Raw genomic sequence first — 21499 nt, 5'->3', positions numbered from 1 at the left:
AACATGGACAACCCAGGAAGAAAGTGGTAGAGGGAGGTAAAACAATATAACAGATGGTAGTGGCTGGCTGACTGCAAGGAAAAAGGGAGTAGCCAGTCACCTTGCAATACACTAAAACCTCCAGCCTAAAAGTTTAGGCCAGAGTCCAGACACATCACAAAACTTTAAAACCCTAGATACACACGTCTCAACATTAGCTAAAACACAGGGCAGATCCCCATCAACTTGTGCTTCTGCCCTTGCATCACGGTATAAAATGCAGTCTGTTAAAATGTGCCGGACAGAGATGTGCACACCACAAGCATCACAAAACGGAGGATTCTCCCGCCGTAATAGAAAACTATGTGTGGGAGGACAGTGCCCGATCCAAAGACGCTTGAGGGTCACTTCTTCCCGCCTGAGCTCCCGGCAGGAGGTACGCCACAGCCGAGTTGTTGACTTCACCGACCGCAGTTTATTGGCCGTCACCGCCAGCCATTCGTCCTCCTACAACTCCGTGCACTTCCTGTGGAGTGCAGTGATGACAGGGGATAGGACACTGGACCACATCCTGCTCTCTGCAGGCCTCTTTGGCAGCCCGATCGGCCTGTTCATTGCCCCATATTCCTACACGACCAGGCACCCAGCAGAAGGACACCTCCTTAGCCCGCCGTTGGAGCAAGTACAGTTGTCCATATATCAGCTCGACCATCTCCTCAGTTGGGTACAGATTCTGAAATAATTGTAAGGCACTGAGAGAATCGGAGCAGAGGAGAAATCGATTGCCCCGAACACGATTCATCCGCTCCATTGACTTCAGGATCGCGTGGAGCTCCGCTGCAAAAATGGTATATTCATCAGGGAGGCGAATCCGGGTAACCTGATCAGGGAACACTACAGAACAGCCAATGAAATTCTCCTGTTGGGAGCCATCAGTGTAAATGACGGTAAAACCGTGATGCGCATCTAAAATGTTAAAAAACTGAGACTGGAATGTAAAATCTGGTGTACTATCTTTCTTAAAATTAGTCAAATCTAAAATAAGTCTGGGTCTCCGGAGGAGCCAAGGTGGAAATCTGCTCCAATGATGGTCCTAAGTTGCACTGCATTTTCACGTTTTCTGTGGTATACATTCTCTTTAAGGAACCCCACAAAGGAAGAAGTCACATGGGTTAATGTCTGGGCTGTGGGGTGGCCACATTCATCACCCTGCATAACATTCTGGAAATTTGTTTGACAATACCCTAAGACCAAGTCTTTTACGTTGGAAATAAAGCACAACCTTGGCAGTATGGGGGCGTGCTCCATTCTGTATAAACCATTGTCTCCAATGGAAGACATGTAGCCACGAGTTGAGAAAAGGACTGGTTTCACAGCATGTGTAAATAGCGTTCACCAGTTACTGTAGCATTGAAGAAAAATGGACCGATGATTCTGTGGCCTGACATTGCGACCCACACGCACACTTTCTCCCCACAGGTGTCTCTCGTGCGGATTATTCGTGAAGGTTCACGCGCCCAGAATCAAATGTTCTGTCTGTTCACAACATCATTCACGTAAAAATAAGCTTAGTTAGAAAACCATGTGTGTTGCAGCACTGCTTCTCAGTCTTGCTTGATTGCCGACCTTGCAAACTGCAGTCTCCGCACCTTATCTCTAGCAGTAAGCTTATGCGCCACAGGCATCTTGCATGGATACAAGTGAAGGTCGGATTGAATAATTCTTTGTCCAGATCGGCGTGAAATTCCCAACTCTGCACTGGCTCTTCTTGTTGATTTACTCAGACTACGAGTCAAAGCCTCTCAAACTGCTTCAATGTTTTGCAGCGAACGTACCGTATGTGCACGTGGCCACTGACACTAAAAAAAAGATCCAGTACCTACAGATTTTTGATGTAATCTGTGTGTTTTCTGTGGTCTGGGAGCCCACCGTGTGCTAAAATGAGCACGAAACCTTCTCTTTGTCAATGTAACACTATTTGTCACCGCAAGCGGTAACACAGTCTTCGTCTTTAGTGCGACAGTCAACTGTCCTCCGCCCGCCATCACTCGCAAAGACATCTGGCATATCTTCCACGAACTGAACGAAGTTGAGCGCACAATTTGAAAGCTATTGGCCAAATAGGTATACTTGTAGGATCAAAATTCAATCAGGTGACTTATTGTGTGCCACCCCGTAAAGGACAAAAATGGATGTTAAAAGTGGGAAAATGATAAATGCGGTAACATAAATATGAGTTTTACTCTATGTACACAGGATGTCCCTACTGTGAGTCATTGGGCACATTTTCTCTGCTATTGTGGCAGATATTGACAATTTTGTTTGTGCAATGTGTAGCGGGATTCAACCCAAACAAATACTGCTCATCACGTTTTATGCGACGGCCTGTGTCATTGGAAAGGTCGGATTGTTTCCTATTACAAATAAAATTATTTTTAAAGCAAAAGACTACATGTCACTGCAGTGTTCTCCACACCTGCACAGTTGGAGCTGCTCCACGCAAATGTTTCCTGCAGCCATCGAGGAATGCAAGTTCTAAAGACAATCTATTAGAAGTGTGAAACAGGTCATCCGAAAATAAAAACAGACAACTTTAATGCGATCATAACGGGGACTTATCATCTATGGTCATCAGTCCCCTAGAACTTAGAGTTACTTAAACCTAACTAACCTAAGGACATCACACAACACCCAGTCATCACGAGGCAGAGAAAATCCCTGACCCCGCCGGGAATCGAACCGGGAAGTAGTTGTCACTTCATGAAAATACAGCATTACCGATTCACAGACAGTTGTTATTTGACAGTGCTAAGCATGAATTATTAGTGTCGAATAATCACAGTTAATATATTTTGCAGTTTTTGCTTTGATTAATTTCCAAAAGCGTAAAAATTCAAAGTTAGAAAAAAGCAAATAACTGTACTCGAAATAAAAAAACTGCATTATCTAATATTTTTTCACTCAGATCTTCTAATATCAAAATTTATTTGATGTGGAAAGGAGAGATTACTAGTCTGCACATGTTGTTGTTGTTGTTGTTGTTGTTGTTGTTGTGGTCTTCAGTTCTGAGACTGGTTTGTGGTCAGCTCTCCATGCTACTCTATCCTGTGCTAGCTTCTTCATCTCTCAGTACCTACTGCAACCTACATCCTTCTGAATCTGCTTAGTGTAGTGATCTCTTGGTCTCCCTCTACGATTTTTACTCTCCACGCTGCCCTCCAATGCTAAATTTGTGATCCCTTGATGCCTCAGGACATGTCCTACCAACCGATCCCTTCTTCTAGTCAAGTTGTGCCACAAACTTCTCTTCTTCCCAATTCTATCCAATACCTCCTCATTAGTTATATGATCTACCCATCTAATCTTGAGCATTCTTCTGTGGTACCACATTTCGAAAGCTTCTATTCTCTTCTTGTGCAAACTATTTATCGTCCATGTTTCACTTCCATACTTGGCTACACTCCATACAAATACTTTCAGAAATGACTTCCTGACACTTAAATCTATACTCGATGTTAACAAATTTCTCTTCTTCAGAAACGCTTTCCTTGCCATTGCCAGTCTACATTTTATATTCTCTCTACTTGACCATCATCAGTTATTTTGCTCCCCAAATAGCAAAACTCCTTTACTACTTTAAGTGCCTCATTTCCTAATGTAATTCCCTCAGCACCACGCGACTTAATTCGACTACATTCCATTATCCTCGTTTTGCTTTTGTTGATGTTAATCTTATATCCTCCTTTCAAGACACTGTCCATTCCATTCAACTGCTCTTCCAAGTCCTTTGCTGTCTCTGACAGAATTACAATGTCATCGGCGAACCTCAAAGATTTTATTTCCTCTCCATGGATTTTAATACCTACTCCGAATTTTTCTTTTGTTTCCTTCACTGCTTGCTCAATATACAGATTGAATAACATCGGGGAGATGGTACAACCCTGTCTCACTCCCTTCCCAACCACCGCTTCCCTTTCATGTCCCTCGACTCTTATAACTGCCATCTGGTTTCTGTACAAATTGTAAATAGCCTTTCGCTCCCTGTATTTTACCCCTGCCACCTTCAAAATTTGAAAGAGCGTATTCCAGTCAACATTGTCAAAAGCTTTCTCTAAGTCTACAAATGCTAGAAACATAGGTTTGCCTTTTCTTAATCTAGCTTCTAAGATAAGTCGTAGGGTCAGTATTGCCTCACGTGTCCCAACCTTTCTACGGAATCCAAACTGATCTTCCCCGAGGTCAGCTTCTACTAGTTTTTCCATTCGTCTGTAAAGAATCCGCGTTAGTATTTTGCAGCCGTGACTTATTAAACTGATAGTTCGGTAATTTTCACATTTGTCAACACCTGCTTTCTTTGGGATTGGAATTATTATATTCTTCTTGAAGTCTGAGGGTATTTCGCCTGTTTCATGCATCTTGCTCACCAGATGGTAGGGTTTTGTCAGGACTGGCTCTCCCAAGGCTGTCAGTAGTTCTAATGGAATATTGTCTACTCCCGGAGCCTTGTTTCGACTCAGGTCTTTCAGTGCTCTGTCGAACTCTTCACGCAGTATTATATCTCCCATTTTATCTTCATCTAAATCCTCTTCCATTTCCATAATGTTGTCCTCAAGTACATCGCCCATGTATAGACCCTCTATATACTCCTTCCACCTTTCTGCTTTCCCTTCTTTGCTTATAACTGGGTTTCCATCTGAGCTTTTGATGTTCATACAAGTGGTTCTCTATTCTCTGAAGGTCTCTTTAATTTTTCTGTAGGCAGTTTCAATATTACCCCTAGTGAGATAAGCCTCTACATCCTTACATTTGTCCTCTAGCCATGCCTGCTTAGCCATTTTGCACTTCCTGTCGATCTCATTTTTGAGACGTTTCTATTCCTTTTTGCCTGCTTCATTTACTGCATTTTTATATTTTCTCCTTTCATCAATTAAATTCAATATTTCTTCTGTCACCCAAGGATTTCTACTAGCCCCCGTCTTTTTACCTACTTGATCCTCTGCTGCCTTCACTACTTCATCCCTCAAAGCTACCCATTCTTCTTCTACTGTATTTCTTTCCCCCCATTCCTATCAATTGTTCTCTTATGCTCTCCATGAAACTCTGTACAACCTCTGGTTTAGTCAGTTTATCCAGGTCCCATCTCCTTAAATTCCCACCTTTTTGCAGTTTCTTCAGTTTTAATCTACAGGTCATAACCAATAGATTGTGGTCAGAATCCACATCTGCCCCTGGAAATGTCTTACAATTTAAAACCTGGTTCCTAAATCTCTGTCTTACCATTATATAATCTATCTGAAACCTGTCAGTATCTCCAGGCTTCTTCCATGTATACAACCTTCTTTCATGTTTCTTGAACCAAGTGTTAGCTATGATTAAGTTGTGCCCTGTGCAAAATTCTACCAGGCGGCTTCCTCTTTCATTTCTTACCCCCAATCCATATTCACCTACTACGTTTCCTTCTCTCCCTTTTCCTACTGCCGAATTCCAGTCACCCATGACTATTAAATTTTCGTCTCCCTTCACAGTCTGAATAATTTCTTTTATTTCATCATACATTTCTTTAATTTCTTCGTCATCTGCAGAGCTAGTTGGCATATAAGCTTGTACTACTGTAGTAGGCGTGGGCTTCGTATCTATCTTGGTCACAATAATGCGTTCACTATGCTGTTTGTGGTAGCTTACCCGCATCCCTATTTTCCTATTCATTATTAAACCTACTCCTGCATTACCCCTATTTGCTTTTGTATTTATAACCCTGTAGTCACCTGACCAGAAGTCTTGTTCCTCCTTCCACCGAACTTCACTAATTCCCACTATATCTAACTTTAACCTACCCATTTCCCTTTTTAAATTTTCTAACCTACCTGCCCGATTAAGGGATCTGACATTCCACGCTCCCATCCGTAGAACGCCAGTTTTCTTTATCCTGATAACGACATCCTCTTGAGTAGTCCCCACCCGGAGATCCGAATGGAGGACTATTTTACCTCTGGAATATTTTACCCAAGAGGATGCCATCATCATTTAACCATACAGTAAAGCTGCATGCCCTCGGGAAAAATGACGTCCGTAGTTTCCCCTTGCTTTCAGCCGTTCGCAGTACCAACACAGCAAGGTCGTTTTGGTTAGTGTTACAAGGCCAGATCAGTCAATCATCCAGACAATATTACACACATATGCTATGTAGTCAAAAGTAGCCAGACACCTGACTGAAAATGACTTACAAATTTGTGGCGCCCTCCATCGGTGATGCTGGAATTCAATAAGGTGTTGGCCCATCCTTAGCCTTGATGACAGCTTCCACTCTCACAGACATACGTTCAGTCAGGTGCTGCAAGGTTTCTTGGGGAATTCCAGCCCATTATTCGTGGAGTGCTGCACTGAAGAGAGGTATCAATATCAGTCGGTGAGGCCTGGCACGAAGATGGCGTTCCAAAACGTCCCAAACGTGTTCTATAGGATTCAGGCCAGGACTGTGTGCAGGCCAGTCCATTGCAGGGATGTTATTGTCGTGTAACTATGACACCGCAGGCCATGCATTATGAACAGGTGCTCGATCGTGTTGAAAGGTGCAGTCACCATCCCCGAATTGCTCTTCAGCAGTGGGAAGGAAGAAGGTGCTTAAAGCAATGTTTACTCTCCTTACATTGAGCGAGCCCTCGTTTGGTATTTACCGGTGTGATGTGTGGCTTACGAGCAGCTGCACAACCACGAAATCAAAGGTTTCTCACCTCGCGCTTAACTGTCATAGTACTTGCAGTGGATCCTGATGCAGTTTGGAATTCCTGTGTGATCATCTGGATATATATTTGCCTATTATTACACATTACGAACCTCTTCAACTGTCGGCGGTCTCTGTCAGTCAACAGATGAAGTTGGCCTGTACGCTTGCTGTACGTGTTCCTTCATGTTTCCAATTCACTATAACATCGGAAACAGTGGACCTAGGGATGTTTAGGAGTGTGGAACTCTCACATACAGACGTATGACACAAGTGACACCCAATCACCTGACCATGTTCAAAGTATATGAGTTCCATAGAGCACCCCGTTCTGCCCTCTCACAATGTTTAATGACTACTGAGATCGCTGATATGTAGTACCTGGCAGTTGGTGGCAGCACAATGTGTCTAACATGAAAAACACGTGTTTTTGGGGGTGTCCAGATACTTTTGATAACATAGTGTAGATGAAGTGTTGAATTGCAGGCAGACACAGTGCACCACTGCAGTTGAGTCGTGTCACCCTGTCACAGTGGCCATATTTGTGTGAATGTATGAAATATTTGGCATTCTTTTTCATTGTGCCTGTTTGTGACTCAGTGTCTCGTCTACGAGTAATGTAACAATATATCCCTTTCGTATAATATTGCTGTCATTTCAGCCTTGACTATCTGTTGTTTAATTTATTGCATGTGTATTATATAATGTCCAACATAATTTGACTGTGCGCTAACAGAGATCTAACGTTTTTTTCCCATCAAAAAATAATTAACTATTTGTGTTGTTGGGGAGGGGGGGGGGGGGGGGGAGGAGGGGGACAACAACTTAGTTACTTCGAAGCCATCTGGCATTTGAAGACAGTGCTATTTAGACATCTGTACACTGCACTGCACTGCACTGTCTTTTTACAAACCTAAGTTCTGTGGTTATTTTGGATCTGCGGAGAGGGCCACATTCGTAGCACATCGTTATGAGTGAGTGAGTCGAGTCACACTAGCTTCGGCAGACGGTGATGGCTTGCGAACTTTGCTTTGAACTGTAGCACATGAAATGCAAAGATTTGTGGCAGCCTCACACTACAATATTGTGTAGTGCTCTTCTGACCTGCAGATATGCACATTTTTAAAAAGAAATCCAATACTCTGGGGCTGAACATAGCAGGGCAGATGGTTTACCATTGCCTTCTTCTGACCTTTTATGAAGTGAAGTGTCACGTATGTGTCTGTGTCCTGTGGGTGACTGATGAGTGTGTGTATAGTGGGGTGTTGGATTTATCTTACAGACGAAGGGGAGGGACAGGGTCAAATACCGTGACGGCACGCAGCATACGACTCTCGAATAGCATCGAGGGGGACACCGTGCTTTTAACATCCCTGTCTGATGCGCAGATCGCTGTTCTGTGTTACAGGCTCTCACTTTGTGTGACCCTGCAGAGAGGTTTAGAATTTAATCTAGAACACTGGAAAAAGACTGGTGTGAGGAACCTTATGCCATTATCTCTCCTCCCCGTGCTGGCCAAATACTGGCAGTGAACATTTCATCCACTGTCAGGATTCGAACTGACATATCTCCTATTCGGGCGCCACTGCACAAGAGACCTCACCTACAGAGGCAGGCCACACATTGTGTATTTACTCTCTAATTGAGATTAAATGTCACTTCCTATGCAACGATGACACGATCTACAGAATCTTTCATTTGCAAACTTGTCACATATCTTGTCGTCGGTAGGATTCGGAGCTCTTGGCAGATTTGTGTGGATGCAGTGTCAGAAGTTCAATTAAAAATCCTTCATATTCCTCACTGGATCTGCCAACTTACCATTAATGCTACAGAGAAAGCCTCTTGTGGTACGGTGCGCAGCTGCTCCGTCGAATTCTGCACAATGTCTTCCCTGTCCTGAATTACGGTCCCTTTCAGAGACTTTTCCAGTTTATGGAAAAGCCGAAAGTTGCTAAGTACTAGGTCAGAGGAATAGGGAGGCTGACAAACCACACATTGTTGCGTTTTGCCAGAAAGCTCTGAAATAATTGAGAATAGTGAGCGGATACACTATTGTGGTGAAGGTGCCAACTGCACACAACCCAAATCTGGGTGTTTGCATCTCACTGCTTCACGAAGGCGACGCAGAAGTTCTCAGTGGTACTTCTTATTGACATTAGTACCTTTTACTGGGTACTTGTGGTGGACCATGCCACTAGAGTAAAAAAAGACAATCAGCGTGACTTTCACATTGCTACAGAACTGCCTCTGATTTTTTGGGTCTCGGGGATGACAGATGCTTCCATCGGGACTGGAACTGTATTTGTGGGTTGTATTCATAAATGGAGGACCCATCACCAGTGATTACTGTGTTGAGAAAGTTAGGATTGCTGTTGACAGTATCCAGCACATCCTGGGTGATCTTCAGACGAAGTAGCTTCTGCTCATTTGTTAGCATCTTCGGCACGAATTGTGCTGAAATCCTTCAGAGGTCCAAATGTTCCATTAAAATGAGATGAATTGATTCAGTACTAATTTTAACCTCGTCCACAAGTTCTCTGATTGCGATTCATCCTTCCTACATCACCGTGCTCCTTACGTGATCGATAACGACCTCATTGCGGATATTGAGGACTCACCTGATTGTGATTCACTCTTCACTGACGAGTGGAAATCTTTGAAGCGCTTGTACTGTTCCTTTAACTGTTTAGTACACTTGCTTTATCTCCAAACACTTGTCAGATCTTGCAGATCGTTTCAACTTGAGAATTGCCAAATTTAAAACAAAATTTAATGCAGTAACATCATTCCACTTCTGTCATTTTTCCCCATTGCACAAACTCCAATGACTACCACTTACACGTTTTCACTTGTCAGGTGCTAACCAGTGACTGGTTGTTTCCGCAGTTGTGAAAAAAATCAGGTGTGTGCACTACATAACCTGCAAACATTATTTTAATCAGTTATCAGGTGCCACACGCGTGTGGTGCTCTGAACTGTATCAGAACAGTTCCAGTAGCATGTAGTTGTGTATCCAACCTTGTGATATCTTATCGGCTAAAAATGCCATTCTAACATAACAATGGAAAACCAAGCTGACTAGCTGAAAACCTCCATCTATTCAAGTAATGGGTCTGGTAGCAGAAATACACTTTCACAGGTAGTGGTCAGCACATTTCAGCTTGGCTTTTCATTACCTTATTACATTATATATATTTATATTATTTATTTTATTCCTTCCTTCCTAAAAATCTACCCTCCTGTGATTCTAAAGCAGGTCACACATTGTATTAAACAGGCTCTGCATAACACTTTTTTTTTTTTTTTCCTCCAAATTCTTAACTCTAATAATGCAGTACTAAAGATATTAATATATACTGTATAATTTAACAAATAGAATATATAAAAATCCCAATTAATTAGGAAGCTTGGTGGTCTATTTGGCTACATTATTGCCTTATTGAATTTTGATAAAATTTATTTTCTGTGCCATTAACTAGTTTTTAAGCTCAAGCAGGCTCGTTATAAAATGGGGGTGTTACAGGAACGTTGTCTAGACCATGCACAGCTAGAGGCTGTGTTCATGGTGCTGGTAGAAATAAAGGAAGTTTAGTTACCAGTAACAAAAATGTTATGAAACGAAAATATTGTGTTTTACAATATTTAAACTGCACTGCTTCAAATAATCCATCGACAATTTTTTTCTGATAATGTACATTTTGCGTGATTTATAGAACAGATAATGGATTTAAGTGAACATTTCAAGCTGCAAGTTTGTTCTACATTGCCAATATATGTCGTAATATTGATCAAAATGTTACCCAAAACATAAATAAATGGAATAAAATATTTACTACATAATTATTAGAGCGAATGAATTACTATCATATGTGAAGCAGCCGTTATTTGTGGGTCCGCGGCAACATAAGTAACACAAGGCAAAACATTTCTGAGTAATCAGTAACTGTCGTTAAATTAACAACAGAATAATAATTTGTGCACAAGGACGACTTTTAAATAGGTTGTTTTGGTGTCAGGATCTCCTAGAAATTCTTGGAGAAAAAGTTCTGCATTGATTCAGTTTGTTCATTCAGGAGTTTTTGAGGTGACTCCAGCTTGTGGATGTAAGTCTTTAACTGGTCAAGGACATCCCTTGTAACCCTATGTCAGCAATGTACAGCACAGAAAAGTTATCACCGATTTCATGAGTGGAGTATTCATCACAGGCATTGGGTGACACAAAGCTGAACTTCTTTAAGTGTTTGAGTTGGAGGGCATCCGTGCATTCTCGGAAGGGGGTTGTACAATTTCTCTGTGTTTGTCCTATATGGAAGCATAAATGGAAGCATGTGAGCCTAGTTGCACATACATAATGGAATATACACAGCTATAAATGCTTACAAGTGTGCAAAACTTAAGAACAGAAATAACTTTTTCACGGTGTGTCACTGCCAAGTAACATACACTATCGCTCATTAATTTCAATACACCTAATACATGACATCTAGTTCTCTGTAGATAAGGTCTAATACTGTAGGTATGGTTGAGGAAGCAAAGGAATAGTACAACATTTATACACATGTCATGATTTTTTTTGTGGTCATCAAGATACTATAGTATCCAACCAAGAATGTTGTGTATATAAACGTTATGTACCTATCTGATATCTTTGTTTACCTGTTTGCTGACGGAGGCCACATTTGGTGCATCTGTGTAGGGATGTAGTGATGTGGTGTATGCAGTGAATGGCAAGCGCTGCTTCACTACATAACATTTAGTTCCTGCACTTCAGTTCTTCATGACATTGAAGTGTGCACATCGCTAGTATGCCTTCACGAGTGGAGATAGCTATAAAAAAACTTGCTGCAATTGTAGCACTTAGCCAAGTAGGTTTATCTATTCACCAAATTGCAAAATAGTGTAGTGAATGAACAGTGGGAGTGCAATACACCCTTAACCGCCAGAAGACAACAGGTTGCAATGAGGACATAGCATGACCAGGACGACCTCGTAAAATAACTAAAAGTGATGATAAATATACCAGAATTACCAGTAATACAGATACAAAGCAGCACCCCAAATTCATTCAGAATTGGTAGAAATGAATATGACAACAATATCTGTTGCAACAGTAAAAAGGAAACTGACCGAAGCTGGCTTTAAAGGATGTATTACCACAAGGAAACCCCTTCTAAGACCCATGAACAAACAGAAGATACTTGAAAGGGCTAGAAAACATTGTAATTGGACATCGGAAGAGTGGATGAAGGTGGTGTTCACCGACAAATCGAAATTCGACATTTTTGGAACCAGAAGAAGAATATTTGTTCACCAATTTGTAGGGGAAGGGGTAGCCCAGCGGGGTGTTCTACGTACAGTTAAACACGGTGGAGGCTCTATTAAGGTTCGGGGATGTTTTGCCAGAGATAGAATTGGTGACATCGTGAAAATAGAAGGATGTATGGATCATAAGCAGTACCACCGCATACTTCAGTATTGTGCAAAACGAAGTGGATTGCACTTAATAGGAAAAGGGTTCACCTTACAACATGATAATGACACAAAATATCAGTCGACATACTGAACGAACTACATTGCATCAAAGGAAAAACAGAAAGTGCTGAATGATATGGTATGGCCATCCCAAAGCCCCGATTGCAATCCCATTGAAATGGGTCTGGGATGAAGTGGACAGACGCATCAGGGAAGTTCATATATCCAGCAAGGAACATCTCTGGAATATTGTTAAGGACGTGTGGAGTCATATAGATTCACAATACCTACAAAAACCGATTGACTGCATGCCTAGAGTTTGTGACACACTCATTAAATCCAAAGGAGGATACTTTGATGAAAGTAAAATATAATGATTTTGATTGTATTATATACGAGTAACATTGCAGTGGGCGTAGTTTGTGTAGTATGCGTTTCTGCCACTAGGCGTGTATAGCCCAACTTGTTACCAGTTCAGTGCCGCCTGTTTTGTCGACCTGGCTTGTTGTGTTCACCTGCAGTGATTGTTTTTGCTGGTGTTCTTTTGTTCTTGTTTCGTTTTTTATGATGGCAAGTTTAATTGAACAATGTGCAGCTGTGGAATTTTTTCTGCGCGGTAAAAATGCTGCTGAAACTATTTTAATGACGAGAACAGTTTACCGAGATGACGCTATTGAAAAAACTCGAGCATACGAGTGGTTTGCACGATTTAAAAATGACGACGTGTCGATTGCTGACAAACCTCGTTCTGGACGTCCATAGACTGACCGAATAGATGAAAAGATTAAAAAAATTTGAGAGCTTGCGCTCACACTGTCGGCAGACAATGGATTGACTGCCAGAGATTAGTGGATTAATTTGGCACGCAGTTCAGTGAATTTGTGGCAGACAGGAGACTGGTTCTTCCACAATGCGCCTGTACACACAGCCATCTCTGTTAAACAGGTTTTGGCTAAAGACAACGTGGTTCTGCTGCCCCGTGCACCTTACTCATCTGACCTAGCTCTGTATGACTTTTTCTTATTTCCACACATGAAAAGGGGCATTAAAGGACACTGATTTGACAACATTGAATTTGAAAAATCTCTTAAAAGGACGTCATTTTTAGACTCTGGAAAACATTCAAAAGAATCTGACTGATAAGTTAAAGGCCCTACCAGTTGAAGCCTGTCAGCACTGCTACCGAGACTGGGAATGGTGAGTCCACCACTGTGTAGCTACAAAGGGAACTACTTTGAAGAGAACAGAATTGTTGTTTGGCAAAAAAAAAATCAATCTCGTTTCTTTTCTCACACACCTCATATACCACTCAGTGAATCTGTTAAATTGTATGATTTTACAGTTCAGTAGATATGACATCATAAACATTGAGATGCATGGAAACTAGCTTTTCTTAAAATGGAGCTGTTTCGTAATGGGAGTTAAATTCATTAACAGAGCGACTGTTGTGTTACCGCCATCAGCCACAGCAGAGCCTCACGTCTAACGCCACTTGCCACTTGCCAGGTATGTTTAGTATGACCAACAGTTGCAGCACCATGTGGAATATGAATAAAAGTATTAGACGACTTGCTCTTCATCAGTCATCTCTGCTGCCAACACTTTTGGAGGCATCTCTTTCATTCTGTCATTGAAATTTTGCTGTACTCCACATACGAGAAATACAGTGACTGATTAAAACATGCACTAATATTTGGGATTTTTTTAAAAATAAAACTCAGTTCAGAATTGGAATATTTTATAACACTGAAACAGTTTTGCCACATCACTCTATCATCTTTGGAAGTTCATTACCGACTTATAACTCAGATAAGCAGACATCAGTACCTTCCTCAGTTAAGCATAATAACATAATATATCACAAAATGTAGGTTGTCTAAACGATAACCATAGCATGATATCGTAGCAGATCAATCTATATTATTAACATGCTGTCCTGGAACCTGGTACCAGTTGCAGCGTAGGAGCAATAAAAATTCATTTTTCAATATTTTGCATAATTATTGACCAAATTTAAAATGCTTTCATAATTTACTCATTAAGAAGTATAATCTTATGTTAAAAGTTTAACACACTGAGGCAACTATTACACTTAGAAACAGTGTGTTGGTCTTGAGGCACATAACTGACAACACACACATGTTAACTTTGTTCATCCAGTATTTGAGACTGAGAGCACTAAGAAACACCCAACAAGCTTTACACACAATTTCAAACCTTTATGAAACATTTTTCCCGCTGACACTCCCCACAAAATGCTGAAAGGGGAAAAAAGCTTGGTGCTTACTATACGCTCACTGTTTAGGCAGTTAAACTTCAGCATCAGAAATGACCTTTTAATTTATTACTTCTTTATTACTAACTCTTATTCAAAACACAGTTTGCAGACAATATCCACAGACATCACTGAATGCACCTGCAAAATTATATCATTGCACAACACACAGCTCAGAGGATACAATGTCATAAACATTGTGGTTCGTGAAAAACTACCTTTTTCTTAAAATGGAGCACAAATTACTCTGACTGTATTCGTCCAGTGTTTCATAGTGAGAGTAGTTAGTGACTTCAAACTAACTTTAAGCATAATTTCAAACCTTTCCCAAACTTATTTCTCACTTACTTGCTTAAAGGCAAATATTTAGCATATTAACTAATTTGTAAAGTAATTGGACATTTGAAGCTGTTTTATGCGTGGGAGTTTGATTCTTTAAAGAATCAGGGTTTTACTGGTTCACTCTTGAAGTTATCAGGCTGCTGTTGTAATTATTGCACACACTAAGTACATTTTGAAATGTTCGGTCAATGTGCTTCATTGTGGAAGGTGCCGACACCAAGAAGAAATGCAAATGATAAATGGGTATTAATTGGACAAATATATTATACTAGAACTGACATGTGATTATGTTTTCACACAATTTGGGTGCATAGATCCTGAGAAATCAGTACCCAGAACAACCACCTCTGGCCATAATAACAGCCTTGATACGCCTGGGCATGGAGTCAAACAGAGCCTGGATGGCGTGTACAGGTAAAGCTGCCCATGCAGCTTCAACAAGATACCACAGTTCATCGAGAGTAGTGACTGGCGTATTGTGACGAGCCAGTTGCTGGGCCACCATTGGGCAGACATTTTCAATTGGTGAGAGGTCTTGAGAATGTGCTGGTCAGGGCAGCAGTCGAACATTTTCTGTATACAGAAAGGCCCGTACTGGATTTGCAACATGCGGTCGTGCATTATCCCGCTGAAATGTAGGGTTTCGCAGGGATCAAATGAAGGGTAGAGCCACGGGTTGTAACACATCTGAAATGTAACGTCTACTGTTCAAAGTGCCGTCAATGTGAACAAGAGGTGACCGAGACGTGTAACCAGTGGCACCCCATACGTCAGTTGGCGATGGCGAATACACACTTCCAATGTGCGTTCATCGCGATGACGCCAAACATGGATGCGACCATCGTGATGCCGTAAACGGAACCTGGATTCATCCGAAAATAGACATTTTGCCATTCGTGCACCTAGGTTCGTCGTCAAGTACACCATCGCAGGCACCCCAGTCTGTGATGCAGTGTCAGGGGTAACCGCAGCCACGGTCTCCGAGCTGATAGTCCGTGCTGCTGCAAACGTCGTCGAACTGTTTGTGCAGATGGTTGTTATCTTACAAACGTCCCCATCTGTTGACTCAGGGATCGAGACGTGGCTGCACGATCTGTTACAGCTGTGTGGATAAGATGCCTGTCATCTCGACTGCTAGTGATACGAGGCTGTTGGGGTCCAGCACGGCGTTCCGTATTACCCACCCTCCTGAACCCAACGATTCCATATTCTGCTAACAGTCATTGGATCTCAACCACCGCGAACAGCAATGTCGCGATACGATAAACCACAATCACGATAGGCTACAATCTGACCTTTATCAAAGTCGGAAATGTGATGGTACGCATTTCTCCTCCTCACACGAGGCATCACAACAACGTTTCACCAGGCAACGCCGGTCAACTGTTGTTTGTGTATGAGAAATCGGTTGGTAACTTTCCTCATGTGAGCACGTTGTAGGTGTCGCCACCAGCACCAACCTTGTGCGAATGCTGTGAAAAGCTAATCATTTGCATATCACAGCATCTTCCTCCTGTCGGTTAAATTTCGCGTATGTAGCACGTCATCTTCGTGGTGTAGCAATTTTAATGGCCAGTAGTGTACATGCTGTAACAACTGTGGGCATTGGTTATCTTTGAGATTGTGCACATTAAGTTGATGTTGGTCAAGAATGCCTTTAAGGCGATAAAGGTGCCATTATCATCACCTCACCGAGTTTGTACGAGTTCGTGTAATAGGGCCATGAGTGTTCCTTCTGCTTTATTGCAGAAACAGTCAGCAGAGAACTAACCACAGTATACGGTTGCTGGCAGTGGTGATCATGGGAATGTACGGTCACAAGAATACTGGGCTCCGGACGGCCACACGGCCCTACTGAGAAGGAAGACCCTCGCATTCGGTGTACTGCTCTGGCGCATCTTACTGCATCTGCAGCAGCAATTTGAGCAGCAGTTGGCACCACAGTGACACAACGAGCTGTTAAAAGTCTGTTACTTCAAGGACGGACAGACGCCTTGTAGTGTGTGTTCCACTGACGCCAAATCGCCGCCATTTTTTACTTCGGTTGTGTCAAGTGAGGGCTCGTTGGCGTGCAGGGTGGAGGTCTGTTGCGTTTCCTGACGAAAGCCGGTGCCAGTGATGCCGTGTGCTGGTTAGGAGGCGGCCAGTCGAGGACCTGCAACCGGCCTCTCTGCATGATAGACACACCGGACCTACACCTGGGATTATGGTCTGGGGTGTGATTTCATAATGGCAGCAGAAGCACTGACTGCAGATTTGTACGCCAGTCTTGCGATTTGATCTGTTGTGCCGCCACTCGTGAACTGAATTCCAGGTGGTGTTTTCCGAGAGGTTAACACTTGCCCACACACCACTGCTGTGACCCCAGATCTACATCTACATCATTACTCTGCAATTCACATTTAAGTGCTTGGCAGAGGGTTCATCGAACCACAATCGTACTATCTCTCTACCATTCCACTCCCGAACAACGTGCGGGAAAAACGAACACCTAAACCTTTCTGTTCGAGCTCTGATTTCTCTTATTTTATTTTGATGATCATTCCTACCTATGTAGGTTGGGCTCAACAAAATATTTTCGCATTCGGAAGAGAAAGTTGGTGACTGAAATTTCGTAAATAGATCTCGCCGCGACGAAAAACTTCTTTGCTTTAATGACTTCCATCCCAACTCGCGTATCATATCTGTCACACTCTCCCCCCTATTACGTGATAATACAAAACGAGCTGCACTTTTTTGCACCCTTTCGATGTCCTCCGTCAATCCCACCTGGTAAGGATCCCACACCGCGCAGCAATATTCTAACAGAGGACGAACGAGTGTAGTGCAAGCTGTCTCTTTAGTGGACTTGTTGCATCTTCTAAGTGTCCTGCCAATGAAATGCAACCTTTGGCTCACCTTTCCCACAATGTTATCTGTGCGTTCTTTCCAACTGAAGTTGTTCGTAATTTTAACACCCAGGTTCTTAGTTGAATTGACAGCCTTGAGAATTGTACTATTTATCTAGTAATCGAATTCTAATGGATTTCTTTTGGAACTCATGTAGATCACCTCACACTTTTCATTATTTAGCGTCCACTGCCACCTGCCACACCGTACAGCAATCTTTTCTAAATCGCTTTGCAACTGATACAGGTCTTCGGATGGCCTTACTAGACTGTAAATTACAGCATCATCTGCAAACAACCTAAGAGAACTGCTCAGATTGTCACCCAGGTCATTTATATAGATCAGGAACAGCAGAGGTCCCAGGACGCTTCCCTGGGGAACACCTGATATCACTTCAGTTTTACTCGATGATTTGCCGTCTATTACTACCAACTGCGACCTTCCTGAGAGGAAATCACGAATCCAGTCGCACAACTGAGACGATACACCATAGGCCTGCAGCTTGATTAGAAGTCGCTTATGAGGAACGGTGTCAAAAGCTTCCGGAAATCTAGAAATACGGAATCAACCTGAGATCCCCCGTCGATAGCGGCCATTACTTCATGCGAATAAAGAGCTAGCTGCGTTCCACAAGGACGATGTTTTCTGAAACCGTGCTCATTACGTATCAATAGATCGTTCCCTTCGAGGTGATTCCTAATGTTTGAATACAGTATATTCTCCAAAACCCTACTGCAAACCGACGTCAATGATATAGGTCTGTAGTTCAATGGATTACTGCTACTACCCTTCTTAAACACTGCTGCAACCTGCGCAGTTTTCCAATCTGTAGGTACAGATCTATCGGTGAGCGAGCGGTTGTATATGATTGCTAAGTAGGGAGCTATTGCATCAGCGTAATCTGAAAGGAACCTAATCGGTATACAATTTGGACCTGAAGACTCGCCCGTATCAAGCGATTTGAGTTGCTTCGCAACCCCTAAGGTATCTACTTCTAAGAAACTCATGCTAGCAGCTGTTCGTGTTTCAAATTCTGGAATATTCCATTCGTCTTCCCTGGTGAAGGAATTTCGGAAAACTGCATTCAATAACTCCGCTTTAGCGGCACAGTCGTCGGTAACAGTACCATCGGCACTGGGCAGCGAAGGTATTGACTGCGTCTTGCCGCTTGTGTACTTTACATACGACCAGAATTTCTTCAGATTTTCTACCATATTTCGAGACAGTGTTTCGTACAGTGTATTTATATGTTGCCTTGGCCTGCTCGTTTACCAGATCTGTCTCCTGGCGAGCACGCACGAGACATCATTGGACGACAACTCCAACATCATTCACAACCGACATTAATCCTCCCTCTATTGTCCGAACGAGTGCAACAGGCGTGGACCTTTGTCCCACAAACTGACATCTGACAACTGTACAAAATAATTCTTACTATTTCGAATGCTTGCTTTCGACATTCTGGCAGTTACACTGGTTATTAATGTACCAGCATTTCACATTTGCAATGACTTATCTCATGCTTACATTAACCTGAGATCCTGTAGTGTTAGTCACTTAAATACGTTACCTAGACAAATGTATTCCCGAAATTTCATTACTCTACATTAATTTTTTTTTCTTTTCCATCAGTGTATATACCACAGTTGCTGAAAAAATCAGAAATCTATGTGAATTATATAGTGTTTGAATAAAATCATAAATCCTTGTGAGCTGTTTCTGATAATGGCGGAACTTTTTTTCCACCTAAATATTCTCACCGTTAGTATTCGATCACTGTTCCCTGCAGGTACAGCTGGTGTGCCGAAGGCGACGCACCGTTTGTGGAGCGCCGAGACGGGGGAGCGGGAGGCACTCGCTCTGACGTGCTGCTGGCGTCTTCCACATCTTCTGTGGCGACGACTGATACGACCGGGACAGAAGGTGCAAAAGATGCAGAGGTCAGGGCCTCGACTGACAGCCTCGAGGTGTGTTTCCTACTCTGAGCTTTACCTTATCTCGTCTCTCAGCAACTTGGGAATTACTGATGTCAACTAACTGTTTAGAGAGTGTCAATATTACACATTACACGATTTTCCAAAGGAGTGCACCGTTAATGTTGATTTATTGCAGAATTGTGGAATGTGCCATATTCTTAGTTATTATTCAATGTTTGAAGCCCAAAAATCTCTGTAGGAATAGCCACGAATACCACAAATGTAGATCTCTCTAGACTCGACTCGCTCTTTGTGACCTGTTCCGAGACACTTCTGTCATATTTGTCGTGTTATTACTGACAACCTCTTCTCAAGATTGGCAGCTATTTTAATCTGTGTAATGCTACTGTTTTACTGCACAAACTGCGGAAATGTAGTAAGCAATAAACCTTATTCCTTTCACCATTTTCGAAAAGGTTCAAAATTGTGTGTGCAGGTCATTGGAAGTCGCTAATGAGGTCCCCAGTCGTGGGCTCGACTTTTTGAAACCGTCTATACGGTGATGTAGGTTTAAGATCGCAAGTATCTCCCCTGCAGTCATTCACCGTGGTGAGCTCCCATTTGCAAGTAATTGGGGAAAAGAAATTGAACTTTGCTTGACCCTCAGTATTGTTAAAAAAGTATTATGTTGTAGACTGGTTGTATGATGTAATGTGCAGTGTAAGGCCTTCTTGTGCGGACAGTCGTAGTTTCGAAACTTGTTGGGTACTTTACAATTTTTTCATTTTTTATTAGTTTTGAATCCTTATTAAAATGGCTTTGATCATAATTTTTATTCAGTTAATTAGTTTATATGTGTTTTTTTATTCTATTCTTTTGTCACATTTTAATCATCATATGAATTTTTTCATTCGTTCTCATTTTTTCTTTGTGTCATTCTTTATCCACTTGGAATATTTGTGAATGTGAATAAATTTGTACTTAAATATTTGAAAATGCTGATCTATCATCTAAAAAAACTATAGACAAAATAATCTATTTAGATTGACTGTGCAGTGATGCCAAAAATGTATTTTTTGTTAATAGATGTGCATTTTTTTGGCTGTTAATTGTCGTACAAAACATGACCTGAACTCCTATTGTATTATGGGCAGAATAATACAGATAGAGTTAAATGAAAGAAGGGGGTATAAGCAAAACAAAATCCAACAAAATGAGGAATACAAATAATGAATCCAGAATGCAGTTATGTGGATGAGAGAGGATGATAAAATGAAAGATCAATTGGAAAAAGAATGATAGGAAGAAAAATGAGAGCAAATTAAAAAGTTGATACAATGATTAAAATTATGTGACAAAGGAATAGAAATAATAAATTACATTTAAACCATGTAATTGAATAAAAAGAATGATAAAAGTTATTTCGACAAAAATAAAAAACGGTTAATACCATACTAGCTTTGAACACACAACTTCCTGCACATGGAGGCCTGCCTTCCCTGTTGGTTATATCAAACATCCAGTTAGAATGATACTACTTTTTTAGTGTTACTGAGCATCATGCAAAACTTTGAAATTTTTTTTCATCAGTTACTCACAAACTAGGGCCCACCAGGTTGAATGGCTGCAGGGTGACACACGAGAGATCTTAACCTGCATCACTGTATAGACAGCTTCAAAATGTTGATCCCACCAATGTGCACCTCTCTGTGTTAAGTGTTGTCATCCTCAAATACTGAATGAATAAATTCTGGGTATTTGTGTGCTGTCAGTCACGCTGCCTCGAGACAGGCGCAGTTTCTAACTGTAATACCTGTCTTATTGCTTTAAACTTTTAACATAAGGTTATCTCTTAATGAGTAGATTGTGATAGCATTTGATGTGTTTAAATTCAGTAAATAT

The 21499-nt window shown here is 41.7% G+C and overlaps 1 protein-coding gene across 1 annotated transcript in view; it reads left to right on the top strand.

Moving 5' to 3' along the window:
- Positions 1-21499, top strand: part of LOC126427276 (pleckstrin homology domain-containing family M member 2) — a 271933-nt gene that overhangs the window by 69796 nt on the left and 180638 nt on the right. The window contains exon 8 of the mRNA XM_050089544.1: positions 19471-19648. Within this exon, the coding sequence (XP_049945501.1) occupies positions 19471-19648 (178 nt within the window). The remainder of the gene's footprint in view (positions 1-19470; positions 19649-21499) is intronic.

This window comes from Schistocerca serialis, chromosome 11, assembly GCF_023864345.2.
Source record: "Schistocerca serialis cubense isolate TAMUIC-IGC-003099 chromosome 11, iqSchSeri2.2, whole genome shotgun sequence".
Lineage (NCBI taxonomy): Eukaryota > Metazoa > Arthropoda > Insecta > Orthoptera > Acrididae > Schistocerca > Schistocerca serialis.
Note: the sequence above shows the minus strand (reverse complement) of the source record. Positions and strands in the feature narration are given on the sequence as shown.